Below are 14,565 nucleotides of genomic sequence, written 5' to 3'. Positions count from 1 at the left end.
AAGAGGTGCTCTTAATCACTCCTTCAGCTCCGAGTGACAACTCAATGATGCCCTTTCACCCTCAATTATGCTTTTACGATAATCGCTCTCAAGGGGATGACGACAGAACAACAAGCCTATGCCCAACTCTCCCCCCACCCAAATCTAAAATAACACAATGCTTCTTTACATAAAACTTGTTTCTTGACAGAAAACAGCTGTATTTACTATGGATGTTTACACATTAAAAACCTCATATGTTCCACCAAAAATTCTGTAAAATGATACTTGTAAGTAATTTATCACAAACCACAAGTAATGCTTGGGTGGAACTACTCAACCACAATAGGTATTACACATTTGAAATGCATACCAAGCGTGCACTTAGTCACTCACCCAGTAAATATGCTCTGCAAATAGGCCAACAATAATGCATAAAGGACTTGCAATTTTAAACAGCACAATCTAAATGCACTTACAAAAACAGGTTTTTTTTCTGTTGTTATTTCTTTAGGATAACTTTTTTTTTTTCTGTACTTGATCACAGGTAACGGGAAAGCTTGACTGCAGAAGAATTCTGACAAATGCACACAAAAACCGCACTCAAATAAAAGCATTTTTGGACTCACACAGTGCATCTTTACATTTTAAATATTGGCTTTGAAAAATAGAAAATGTTAAAAAAAATCGAAGTTAAAATAAGTGAAAGATGGGAGGGGGAACATAAAATATGAACAGATGTATTGTCATAGCTGGCTGCTGTGCAGAAACGCCTTCCATCTTTACTCTTCCTTTGGAAACAATTGACAAAGCCTCTAAGGATGTGTATGTTACTGAAAATCTACTACGTTTTAGATGGACCTGAACATGGAATTTTCAGCAATGTCACTGCAAAAAGCAGGACATATTGCCTAGAACAATGCGTTTATGGGAAATACTGGCTTCTCAGACCTAGACTGACAGAAATAAAACAGCTTCCTTCTTTAACGAAAAAAACTAAACATATTTATACACCTGGTGTCTTTTTCCCTCACTTTTCTCTTTCTTTAAGATAAAAAAATGTAAAGAAATACAACTGTATAAAATAAGCTTAGTTTGAGCGAGTGCCCAGAAACTGCTTGGGTAAGTAAATTCTAAAATTTAAATGGAGAAACTAAGAAGGTAAGGAAATACATCAGTCAACAAGACACAGAAGAATTTCAGGGCTTAGAAGAAGAAATCTGCAATAGCACTGGTTGAGTGGTGTTAAAACTCTCAAAGGAGAAGAAAAAAAATAGATCCAAGTGCCACTGGTACAGCACCTCACAGGGACTTCAGCAATAACCTAAGGTGACAGTAATAGAAACTAAGTAGTGAGCTGACTGAAGGAGAACCCTCAAAAACAACGTAAGATCTTGCAAAGGACAGCAAAATAAGCAATAAAATAATCTTGCAGTACAAATGAAAAAACACAACATAGTCAATAAGTGATTTTTTTAAAATACATTCTGTTCAAAATTAATTTAAAAAGAAATGTAACACATATTTCTACATGTCTATTTTGTATTCCCTACTGGAACTACTTTGTAAGAACTACTCTGAACATCAGCCTCAGTATTTGGAAACTGAACAAGCTTCGTTTCAATAAATACTTAGTAGGAAAGCTCTAAAAGCATCCAATTCCAACTTTGCAACTGATTACCAGCCACACAGATTCTAACTTAAGTTTCCCTTTGCAGTTTTTTAAGGATTATTCTTCTGATTAAATCCAAGATTTATCTTCATAATTAAAGGAACCATGAAATCTATGCTTTGGATCCAGTAACTTAAAATCGAGTGGGCAGGACGGAAACATCTCTCTGATGTCAATGAACATTTTGTCACCTCCAAACAACACTTCACCCACGTTAGAAGCATCAAAGATATCAGAAGCTTTGTCAGTCAATTTGAATACATTAGCTGCTCTTTGCACAGCTTCTGATGTTGTTCTGTATTATAACTGACCAAATGTAGTCATTTACCTACATGCTCAAGAAAATAATGTGATATTTGTGTTATAGTTTGTTTTTATAACTGGTGGATTAGAAATGATCTCTTCACTAAGACTAATTCTAAAGAATTAGAATTCTAAAGAATATTCTGCACCAAAGAACTATGACCAAGAATGTTATAACCATGGCAGCTCTGTTCATAAAGTTTTGCTGGAATATCTGTTCAAGACTTTTCATTAGCCCAATCTACTTACCTTTCTAACTTTAATATGAAAGAAACTCCACCCTCCTAGATTTTAGGATCTTTTGCTGGAGGAGCTCTCCACCTTATCCTGTTCATATACATTTCTCTGAAAAATCTTGAATTTCTTTTATGTTGCTTATTTATAAGAAAAATATGTAATTTTGCGTTTTCACTGTGCTCTTAATCATATAGACAGAATCAGGGAAACAAAATAATAGGGACTTCTGCCAATTAAACGTAGCCAAGATTGACTAGATAGTACTGTCAACTTTCATTATCCTTTTGGGGTTCTTACTATATCCCATAGAGACAGCTAAGATTTAGACCAACTTCCTTGAAGCAACTGTCTTATTTTTTTCTACATTATGATTCACAGAAATATTACACCAGTCAGTTGGAACTCCAATCACTGCCTCATTGAAAGCTTTAAAAATCACTTCTGAAAAAGATGTACTACGTTTTTAAGAGTGAATGGATGGTTTTGGATTCACCTACCTTCATATTTACATCTGCTCCATTACAGACCAAAAGTTCCAAACACAGTGCTCCATGTGTTGATGCAGCAGCAAAGTGCAAAGGTGTAAACCCCTTTTCATTCATTTGATTTACATTAGCACCACAGTCTATGAGTTCATTCACTACAACATCTTGTCCATTATAGCAAGCTACATGAAGAGGAGTATTTCCATAGGCATTTGGTTCATTCATCTGTTAGGAGACAAACAAACCAAAAAATTCCATCAGTTAGTTGGCAAAAACCTGTTTTACTGTAGCATTTAACACACAGAAAATTTCATAATTTCATTATGTTTTGGAATTTTTCAAAGCCAGAAATTAAGAGCAAGTTCTGGATGTACTACTTTGAAACAGAACATGAGGTATGACTGCTTTTCAGCTGAGTTAACCTCCTCCAATTGTGTCCATGCCAGTTTCCTGTATGCAGTATGTAACTTGAGAGAAAACATATAAAAAAAAAATATCAACAGTGGTTATTTGCACTGACACTACAGACTAGCACCTTAAGCACTGCAGGACCTCAACATTTCTCAACAGCATTTGCAGGTTTCCAAAAAAACAGGTGTCAGAAGGACTGAGTCTCTCAAAACTGAGTTTGAAGCTTTAAATATAGAACTCCTAGATCTATAGGAGAATGTGGACATAAACACAAAAATGCAAGCTGATTTTTGTAATAATATTAAGGAACTGAGTGTAACACGAATTTTGGTTATGAACCACTTCTAAAATGCAAATTCAGATGCTTTGCAAATGAATTATAATATCAGTGCCACTGCTTAGGTAACCATGATAAAAAACATTAGACTTGATCTCTAAACTGAAGATTCCAAAGTATTTTTTTGGAAGTGGAGTGCAGGGAATTAGAACTTGGGTACAGCGTGATACTGAATTCTGATCTACTTTTCAAGATAGAAGTTCAGTGGTGTTACTCAGCTTTGCAAGACTAAATACAATGCACAGTGTACCTTTCTTACATGGTTTCACAGTTCACTGTTACATACTTTCCATGTGCAGATACTGTGCAGCCTTTTAATTTACTTTGCATTTCAATATTAATATGGCCTTTCTTACTGTACTATTAAAGTTCCCGACAATCTGCAGTATTTCCCAAAATAGAGGTGGTACATACATATGGAATTCAGTAACATCTACATCATAAAAGGAACGGAGACAAAAGAGTTTTATTTCCCGCAGTTCCAAAAGGATGTGTGGGGCAAAGCCAGGAACGGAATTCCTATTTCCTTTGTTTCAGTCCGATACATTAGGAGTCAGAAATAGCAAGTGAACAAAATAAAAGTAAGAAACACAAAGCTATTTCTAAATAATTCAGCAAAAATTGCAAAGCTCTGAAGTTACCTGGGGAAAATAAGTTTTACAACGAAAACAAAGTGAAACAAAACAAAACCACCACCACCACAAAAGTATACAAATGAAGATACTTGGAAATATTTTCTCTATTTTCACTATATCCTAAAGAAGCATGAAACAGTGTGCTAGAATACAAATAAGAGCGTTTAAAACAAGAACAATAAAAAAAAAATTGCTTTTATTCTTTCTTACATCAACTCCAAGATCGAGAAGATATTTGACTACACTGATCATCCCACTAGATGCTGCAGCATGTAAAGGTGTATACGATTTCTTGTCTTTGCATGTTACTTCAGCTCCATGGGCCACAAGTAATTTCACAACTTCGATATGACCTAAAAGAACAGACAAAGAAAAAAATGAAGCTGCATTTAATACGAATTGTACAGTTATTATATGATGAACAAGACACTGACTCATTTGGATCTGATCTGGAAAGTAAGAGTATTTACGTTTTCTAATTCTTTTGTGAAGTATAGAAGCAACACACAATGCCCATCCCCAGATGAGGTTATCTGAACATCTGAACTCCCTCCAATAATCACACCATTTAGTTCAAAATCAATTCAGTACATGAAAAACTCCTGGCTTCTGCTTATATCGAAGAGGTTTTCTGAAAATCCGAAAACTACTGAGGTGACTTAACTTTGTCATTATTTGAAGTCACTGCAAATTTCTGTTAATGACTAGAGAATCTCACTTGCAGACTTCCCTCTTCATCGCAACTGCAGATGCATTAAGGTTTCTAAGGCCTTCAGCACAAACTTTGAAAGAAATATCATAATCCAACCAGAAAAGAAGACAAGATTCTATTTCTGAATAAAACCACAGGCAGCCCAAACCAATGGGTGGCATCTCTCCCAGCCATACAATGCTGTGGCAAGGCCCAAGTCAGCCCTTCCCCTGCTGGCGCCTGCTGGCTCCAGCACCAGCCTTCAGGCTACCAGGCACTGTGCTCCAAGACAGAAGCCATGAAATAGCTAGTCAAATCTTTGTTCTTGTTGCTGAGTACATCTGTCAAACAAATTACCACTAAGAATACGAGAGTTTATGCCACTTCAATAATCACGACAAAGTTTACAGAATTGAGAAAACGTATGGTAAATTAACAATGATAAATGGAGAGCTTTACCTCTGTCACTGACTTGTACAGAAAGAAACAGGATTTTTTCTTTTACCTTTCAAGTAAAACCTTTAGTCTATTTACAAATATTAAACAAAAACAAAAACCCCACACAAAAAGAACAACCATAAAACTTACATTATCCAGATTCTTAAGTGCAATGCATCAAATACAAGCTTCAGTTTAAGTGCTTCATAAACAGTGAAGCTCTGCTTTTTTAATGACTGAAAGAACGTGCACAAGTTTGGGAAGGAAATATCTACCCAAGGGAATACAAAAAAGCTTTAATAAATATTCAGTCAGCCACTATATTTTTTATGTTGCATGCCCCCCAAAATACAAAAAGATCCTCACCTAGCTATACAGAGCAATATGAGGTGCTGCAACTCTGCATTTCTGAACAACTTTAGTATTTTAGAAAAGACACAGAAATAAATTTAAACACGATACTCATCTTGTGACCCAAATAATATGGGCACAAAAATGAAAACAATCAATCCCTACACCAGAGAGAGAAGTACAAAGGATATTGTAAGTGGTGAAAAGAAGAGAAATACAAAGTGGTACAGAAGTAAATATTTAAAAAAAAAAAAAAGGAACACACAAAAGAAAATCCCTGACCTGCATTTAAAACGCAAGCAGCAGTCAATGGAAGATACTCAAACAGAAGAGCAGTAGGAAGTGAACAGGAGTCATCCCACACACTCCTGTGGACAACGCTAAGACTCACAAATGAAAGCCCATTGCTTGCAGCGTTGCAGCTAGAGAGCAATGGAACTGGGTGAAAAGCAGGAAGGAAGGGAAACAATGGCTATAGGCCTATAAAGTTATTTATAGGAGTGTGACGAAAAGCACAACGTCTCTTTTACTCTGCAGTCTATTTTATACAGTGGGAAAGGTCTTCAGTTTTCCTCCTAGAAACCAGAGCAGTGTGAAATGGCATTAAATTGTGAGAAATGTTCAGTAAAAAAATTTCCATTTAATATCCTACAGAACAGCTCTAACTAAAATTGGAATAAATGTAGCTTATCTGAAAAATGGAAGACTTTTTCCACCTGGGTGAGCACATGCCAGAAAATATGTCTGTCCTCTCTGATGCTTGTCAAATCTCTGCCATCTCATGCATTGACTTTCATTCAAAAAATTTTGCAAATAATCGCCTTGAGGTGGTTGAACAGCCTGTCACAGAAACTGCATAAGAAATTGCACAGAAGTCTACAAGTAGGTCACAAAACTCTAAGACAAAATAATCCAAAGAAATATCGGATCAATAATGAAGATTGTTCTCCAAGTTCTCTATTAAACTGGTACCTGTACGTGAAGTGTAACGTCATGGAGTTTCAAACTACAACTTAAGAGCATGAATGCTGTCACAATCTCTTCATAATTTACTAGCATAAGTCTTTTCTTTTGAAGACTGTTCTTTCTCACATTTCACAGGCTTATTTTACATTGCTACTAGATTACTTCAGATCTGTACTGGCAAAAACAGATCTAACGTGAAATCACTAATGTGAAATCAGCCTAAAACAGAGTTCTGTAAAGACAACAGTTAATAATTGTGGTTTTTTTTAATGAATCCAGGTATTTCTGAAATGATCACTTTTACAATCACTAAGACCTTGCAAGCAAGCTTAAATCTGTAAATGAAAGTTCATTTTTCATTTGTAAAGAACAGAATCATCAGTCCTTGGACCAAAGGATACTTCATACAAAGAACAATTCATCATCAGCCCCCTGAAACTTGGTAAGTTTTTTCATCAAACAGTATTTAAACAGGGTAAATTTACACATACTTCTGCTCTTTGGCTCTGCTCAGTAGGTAAGTTTGAAATTGCGTTTCCACTTCCAAGTTATTGCTTTTATTTCCTCTTTTATTGCAAGACTGGGAAAGCAGTTGAAAGATACTTGATGCCACTTCTTTTTGTGTAACAGCATTTAGTTAGCAACCTTAAGTCTGTTTTTAAGAACTTCCTCCCCCACACTGCACATAAATGTGTGCAATGCATTATGCTTACTTACAAGCAATTGTATAACTTGCAATAATGAACATGAATATTAAACTGCATATTCAGGGATATTTTGTCTAGGATCAGACTCTCAAGAAAGAATTATCCTAGACTTAAGTGATGTGAATGAGTCTGTAGTCTCCCAGTTAAAGCATGTTTGTTTTTTGGTGAGCAGATACATTAAAAAATAATCATTTTACTTATGGAAAAGGCAGTCTAGAAATTATTCTTCCTGAATGTTAACTTAATTGTTTGTCAACAAAAATCAAGCTGTGCCTCTATAAAGCACAGTTTAAGGTTTTCACTGAGACAGAGGATTTAAGTGCTATTTTTCTCTTAGTCTAACTAAAAAAAGAAACAACAAAGGTTTCACATCTTTGGATGATCTCTGTAAAGAATAGGAACACGTTCTTCTGAAGTTTTGTAATGTAATATCACATGTATATAAAATATGTGTTTTCAAGGGAATTTAGCATTTCAGGTATTAAATACAAAGAAAATGCAGATTCTCAAAACTTAACAGGCATAAGAAATTACATATTACAAGGTCTCAGTTTTGCAGTTCATATTCAAAGAAATTCCCAGGCGTGGGGATTCATCGAAGACCGATGTTACTGCTTTCACACTTTTCACTTGGCTGGATAATGAAACAATAAGCTTAAACAATGAGTAACAAACAAGATAATGGAATCATCTTCAACTGCTCTCCTCTTGAAATCAGTACCAAAATTTAACTTATCACTTTTTTTTTTTTTTACTACCAGGATAGTAAACAACTGCAAACACATACATACCCATATATGCTGCCCAATGTATAGCTCTTCTGTCCTTCTTGTCAAATGCATTAATATTAGCTCCTCTAGACAACAGTAAGCTGACCATCTGGGATAAAAAGGAAGAGAAGAAATCCTCTATTCAAAATGGAAAACTGCTTAAAGTTAGACAAAGAAAAATAACAGGAGAAGACAAAAAAAATTATGTGTTTTCAAAGGATTTAAATGTGCTGTTTTTTTAAATATTCCTTGTGCTTAAAGAAACTTGCCCAATCACCTTGGCAAAAATAACAAAATGACTAAGTCCCTTAATTCAATGTTAACAGAAACATTTATAAGTTAAGTAGGGCACATATGTGGCAAATACGGCAAAGAAAAGATCTTCAGGCTAAGGGGTGTACTAAAGGTAATTACTGAACTGGCAATCCTACTCAAGTCAAACCAAGCCAAGTGCCAAGCTTGTCACTTTCAGGATTTGAAAACTATTACTAATTTAAACTCCACTCAGGCAAATTTGCTTATATCCAGAGAGGTGAATACTGTAATAACCTTCCAACTAGATGATGTAACACAACCAATTTGTACACAAATGCACGTAAAAGACAAACTAAAATACAAAATAGGAGCTTGGTTTGCGGTTTTTGAAGGGATGGGAGGGGAAAACATGATTATTACCCAAGAAATAAAAAATTAGAAGTGTGTTGGACAGAGCAGTAAGTAGCAAACAAGCAAAGATAATTAGTTCATACCTCTACGTGTCCACTGAAGGCTGCATGGTGCAACGCAGTTCTACCTGCCCGATCAGACACATTTACATTACTCAGAAGAGGCACCAAAGCTTCGGCACATTTCACAGCTTTATTTGCAGCTGCTATATGTAAGGGTGTCTGCCAGTTTTTATCACGAGCATTGACATCTGCTGAATGCTTTAGCAACACCTGAACAGCATCCTGAGAACATTTACAAAAAAAAATAAAGCCACTCAGTAAAGATTTCAGATGTTATGTGTTAAATCCAAATACACATGAGCGTATACAAACCACACACTATATATAACACATAATGGAAAACAACTGTCTGCAACTTGCTCTTTTGTTAACATTCTTATTCCTTGAGATTTGTACTACCATAAATCCAGACTTGGGATCTTCTCAAGGACATGAAGAACATATTCCCTACAGATTTCAATTGCATCAACCATTTCCAGGTCTTTTTTCCAATTCCCCAAACCAGCAGGCAAATTGTTTCATCAACACAACTAATTTACAAAGCTCAATAAACCTCCCTAGGACTTCCTTCATTACCAAGGATTAGTGACATACCATAAACCTAAAATGCACTTTCATCTATTTGCCAAGTGAAATGTTGGAACTGAGAAAGTCTAGAAATGGCAGAAAGACAGAGTCATTTATTAAATGTACATTTAAAGAACCACAGATAAAACAGAGCATGGTCATAAAGAGTTTCAACATATACTCTTGTGAAACTCCTGAAAAAACGTTTCAAAATATTACACCAAAATCCACGTCTCAAAAAGATTATTCATTTCCTTTCATTAGATGCAAAAGCTATGAAAACTTTATGAGTAAGATAAACAAATCCAACTAAAATATGTGCACATAACTGCAAGGCAGAAAAAAAACCCTCTCACTGACATTACCATGGTAATAAATACTGCACTTCACATCAACGCCATGTCCTTCCCACAATTCACTAACTGCTTTAAGTGAATTTCAACTCAAACACTGAGCACAAAAATAGGTCTCTCTGAAAGCAATGCCTCCTATTTATTTCTATGAAAACTACAATAGATATAAGAATACTGACACTATTCAATAGAGCAGTTTTACCTACAAGCAGAATGCTAAGTAACACTGATAATATAATTTATATCTAATTAATGGAATTTTCTTCTACCTAAAAAAAAAACAAAACAGGAACAAACATAAAAGTGACATCAGAAGCTTGTAACTTAAGTGTGAAATTGAATATTTTCTATTCTCTTAAAGAAAGTTCATCAGACTTAATACTTCAAAATTTAGTCAATATTTTGATCTGTTGGCTACATTGAATCAAATCTAAAGAAAAATTATAATCAGAATGGTGAAATTTTAAAACACCTATTAACTATTTTGCAGAAGGAAGCACCATAGTAAAATAGGAAAACAGCATAATTTATCTTCCATTTCACTGTGTATTTAATGACGTGCAAAGATTAGCAAAACTGCTTAGATTTTCCCAGGTATGCACATATTAAGGCCTAGACTCCTGCAGTGTTGACATGAAGTTGTTTGAACTTATGCAGCTGGCAGCAAAATCCACAATACCAGCTATTTTGCACGATGCAACGTCCTTGTTTGGTCGCAGTGCCCTTGCTTCAAGGCTAAGACCACATGCTTTGTTGAAACAAGTACCAAGAATATTTTCATCTAACGGCTGGAAACTTCAGATGAATGTCAGATGAATACAAAGCAGTCCCCACACACATCAACCATTGCTGCATCTACATGGTCTCCAATGACATGCCATGCTTACAAACAAAAATTTGATAAGAGCCTGTCAGTGCCACTAGGACAAATCATCTGATTGGCTTACAAGCTTTGTTTGCCTTTGCTTAGCATTTTTTTCTTGAAAATATTCCACATTTTTAAAAAGGAGCATAATTATGTTCATTTTAGTTACAACTTAAGTCCTGCTTTGACTGCAGCACTCCTCTCTGCACGCTTTACTGATTTAATGAAGTTTTGCCCCTTTGAGGAATGAAGTATCAGTGCTTCAAGAGAGCTCCCAAAGGAGCAGCCTAAAAATACTACAAAAAGAACAAACAGTGTTTCCTACTAAGGGCTCACTCAGAGATTCATTTTCAAACACTGCTTTGAATAACACAATTCCCACATAACTTAGCTATTAACGCTAGCAACAAAATAATACAGCTTATCCAAGGCAAAAGCTGACACAGTGACTGTTTAGATAGTTCATGGGTCAAATACTTGATGGAATTGAATAGTACGGTTTTTGCAAGCACTGAGCTTCTTCTTCTCAAGCAAAAGTTTGCACAGAAGCATCAAAAAAAAGTAATAATAATCAGCACAAAACCAAAACACTTTTACTTTTGAGACATACTGAAGTGAGCATCAATGTGACTCAAGATCTCAAAGAAGATAGCTCTCTATGAACTCTTCCACAAAAGCTCAGCATTTTTCTGCTTGTTTTGATCTTGTACAGGCATTTAAAATTTTTATTAGGACAACAACAATAGAGGAACAACAAGAAACGTACACTTAAATCACTATATTCCCATAGCTGTGTTACAGCCAGGCTTCAAAAATGTTCCAAATATTTCATTTACAAGTTTTGTTTACAGTACTATCATTACTCATTAATGGAGATTTTTTGTCTTTTGTTTCTTAAATGTTTTTGCAGGTCTCATAGAATCATATATTTCTTCAAGTCTGAACAGACTAGTACGAAAAAAGACAGACTATGCTGCAAAAGCCATATTAAATCTTATTTTATCTCTAGTTCCCTCATACTGAACCATTCTGGTTACAAAAAACGTGCAGAGGAGTTCAGAATATTACACACACAATCTTTTCTGCTAGGAAGGTAGCATTTAATCAAAAAGCAAAGCTGAGAACTGTGTTTGTTTGCCCCCTTTCTTCCTACGCAGACATATGATATACATGTACATACCATCAGCCTGTTAAACAAACCGGTGCAGGTGTTCTGCAACTCAAAACGTTGGGAGTAGTTGCATTTCATAAAAACTGAACAAAGAACAGAAGGTACTTCGAGACATTCTAAAATAATACAAAGCAGTTTAAAAGAAAAAAAAAGCATACCTCACTACAAGATGCCACAGCTCTATGTAGAGGAGTCAACCATTTGCTGTCTTTGGCATTAACTCTAGCTCCTGTAACAAAAAAATGTAAGAACAGAATTAAACAACACACCTACAAAAAAGAATTAAATATTCTCAACGACAGCCAGAAAACTGTTGGAAGATACTTATTTTAGGCTTATTTGCATAGCAAACTGACAAAAAAAAAAAAAAAAAAAAAAAAAAAAAAAAAAAAAGGAAAAGGAATCGTTTCTTTACCTGAAGTCTACCTTTTGAGAAAATTCTTTTAACACAGCATTTGTAATAATACTCTTCCATCAAAGTGAACTCATTTTTTTTCTACTTTTTTTTTTTTTAAGATGGAATACTCTAAGCTCTTCTACATTTCTAAAGTCTGGTAAGAAAGACAGATTCCTGAATGGAGATCCAGAACCAAAAATCTCCTCTTTCACAATGTAAAGAAATTCTTCAATAAAACAGAGGAAGAAGCTGCAATCACTCCCCATGCCTCCAGTTTCCTTGTCATTGTTCAATCTACTGTCTAAATACATAACAGAATGACACTCCCTCTACTACAGAGATTTGGAAACACATCTTTACTTCATCAGGTCACCTAACACACCTCAGCTCCTCTTGAGCTTCCCCCTTCCTGAGTCAGACTGTAACAACCTCACCACTCTGCTTCTAAAACTGTACCCATGAAAAAGCTGCCCTCCATAGGAAAACAGACTGCACAAACATCTGTTAGAGATACATGTCTAATTTAGGATTTTTTTTTTCCTTAATAATAACAGGAAAGACAATTTGGCAACTTTTTCCTGAAGGAAGCAACTTGCTACATGGTCAGAGCATATCTCTTTCTCAAGTTTAAAATACAGATGTTATTTCAGAACCAGCGTCATTTTTTTTTGTCTGGAAAGAATAATAACAACTTTAAAAAAGGATGATAGACCAACAGAGCACAAAATGTTAAACGGGTTACTGGTTAGGACAGTCAGCTGAGAAATCGGGTATTTTGATCTAAGCCTCCCGGATCTGTGCCAGTAGTGAAGTCCTTCCCAAACCAGGTAATCAAGAAACATATCTGTGCATACAAACACATGGTTATATGTATCAGCAAAAAGAAGATTTGGAGTCAATTTCATGCTTATCATTTTGTGGTCAATTCTTTCTTTTCTGACATAAGAATACAATACAGAAGCTAAAAGTGGAAACAAACTCTCACTTTAATCCTAGATCTTCCAAGAACCAGACAGAGCCTGAGGCTTCTACCAGTTGGCTACAATTTCAAGGACTTCCTTCTTTCCTGGTCTAAATCTCAGAAGCTTTAGGTCTCATCCTATTTTCCGAATGCTAAAGTTTTTGAAAAATAAGTTTGAAGAAAGGGGAAGAAAGTTCAAATCCATTTGAGAAATACATATTCTAACAATATTTTAAGAGACTTTATCTTAGCATTAAAATCTGCTTTCGTTGATCATCATGAGGATCTGATACATGGCACCAACACGTACTATAATGTACTATATTGTACCTAATTCTGCACAGAGCTCAATTGAAAAAAACAAAACAAACAAAACTGATGGCTCTAAATGTCAACAGAACTGTCTTAGAATTTTTGGTAATCTTTCCCAAAAGATAATAATATGAATAATCAGTAACTGAAAATATTATCAGTTATGATATATCAGACAACTGCATCCAGTTCTTCTGTCCATCTTCCAGGCTATTTTTAGTCACTTCTTGGTTTAAGCAGACAAGACAAAAGCAAGAGCCAAAATGGTGCTCCACGCTTCATACCTAGAGCCAATAACCAAGGAATGAGGAGTTTCAAAATCAAATTGACTTCTATTTCTAACTTCAGGATACAAATGTCTTTCAAGTGTTTAAAGCAAATCACTGTGTAAGGGGAGTTACTAGGTTACTAACTACTGTTTCTGTTTTCCTCAGGAAAATGCATTCTCGAAGTCTGAGAAGAAGTCAGATCCACCCAGGTGACCAGGCGTGAGATAGGAGAACCACACCCAGCAGAAATGCATATTTCCATTGCAAGAAAGTGGCAATTTCCTAAATTCTAGTGAGAAAGTGCTTAGAGTTCAAGTTGTTCACAGGCTCAGCCAAATAACGTATTTCTGGTATGCTAACAGAGTCAAAAATCCCTTAAGAAGAGACTAGGAATACAAAAAAAATACAAAAAGATATCATAAAGGTATTTTCTCAGTGGTAAGTTAATTAAACTTATTAGGACTAAAATACCATTATTATTATCAAATGTTGGGCTTTTTTTTTGTTTTGTTTCTGGTAGGAAAAGAATCTAAGGAAATTTGAAGCAATAGTTAAAAGTAACAGGGCCCCTCAGAAGGACAAAACAATGCCTCTGCTCTGTAAGTGATCTTCCATTCAAAGACGAAAGCCTAAGTTTAGGACTTGCCATATTTATCAAATGAATATAATATCCAAACGTAAAGTAAGTCATCTTTTCAAGTGCACAAAAAGGTATATTCTCTTACAAAGGTAAAACAAAGAATTTCTGACAAGAGATCTGCATCTTTGTTGCACTCTTCTAAGGAGGAACCATCAAGTCTGCTTTTTCACAACAAACAACTCTTAAAGGAACTCCAAAAAAAATATCTGTGTACGCACTATTTATGTAGGAATGCTATGGGAATCAAGAGAGCTGTAGCTCTACATAAAGAAATACAACAATCTCAATTCCCCTTGAGTTTCTCCAACAAGACATGCTGC

The 14,565-nt window shown here is 35.2% G+C and overlaps 1 protein-coding gene across 4 annotated transcripts in view; it reads right to left on the bottom strand.

The window, feature by feature from the left end:
• Positions 1-14,565, bottom strand: part of ANKRD28 (ankyrin repeat domain 28) — a gene marked incomplete at both ends in the record, with an annotated part of 61,039 nt that overhangs the window by 22,908 nt on the left and 23,566 nt on the right. For 2 of the 4 annotated variants that reach the window (XM_079538179.1, XM_079538180.1), the window contains 5 exons: positions 2,689-2,901; positions 4,270-4,412; positions 8,004-8,091; positions 8,732-8,932; positions 11,825-11,895. In XM_079538179.1, the coding sequence (XP_079394305.1) occupies positions 2,689-2,901; positions 4,270-4,412; positions 8,004-8,091; positions 8,732-8,932; positions 11,825-11,895 (716 nt within the window). Of the gene's footprint in view, positions 1-2,688; positions 2,902-4,269; positions 4,413-8,003; positions 8,092-8,731; positions 8,933-11,794; positions 11,896-14,565 lie in introns of all 4 variants that reach the window. The other 2 variants (XM_079538178.1, XM_079538181.1) reach the window with 2 other exon arrangements.

This window comes from Tetrao urogallus (assembly GCF_951394365.1).
Source record: "Tetrao urogallus genome assembly, chromosome: 7".
Classification (NCBI taxonomy): Eukaryota; Metazoa; Chordata; class Aves; order Galliformes; family Phasianidae; genus Tetrao; species Tetrao urogallus.
This window is presented reverse-complemented; position numbering and strand designations above follow the sequence as displayed.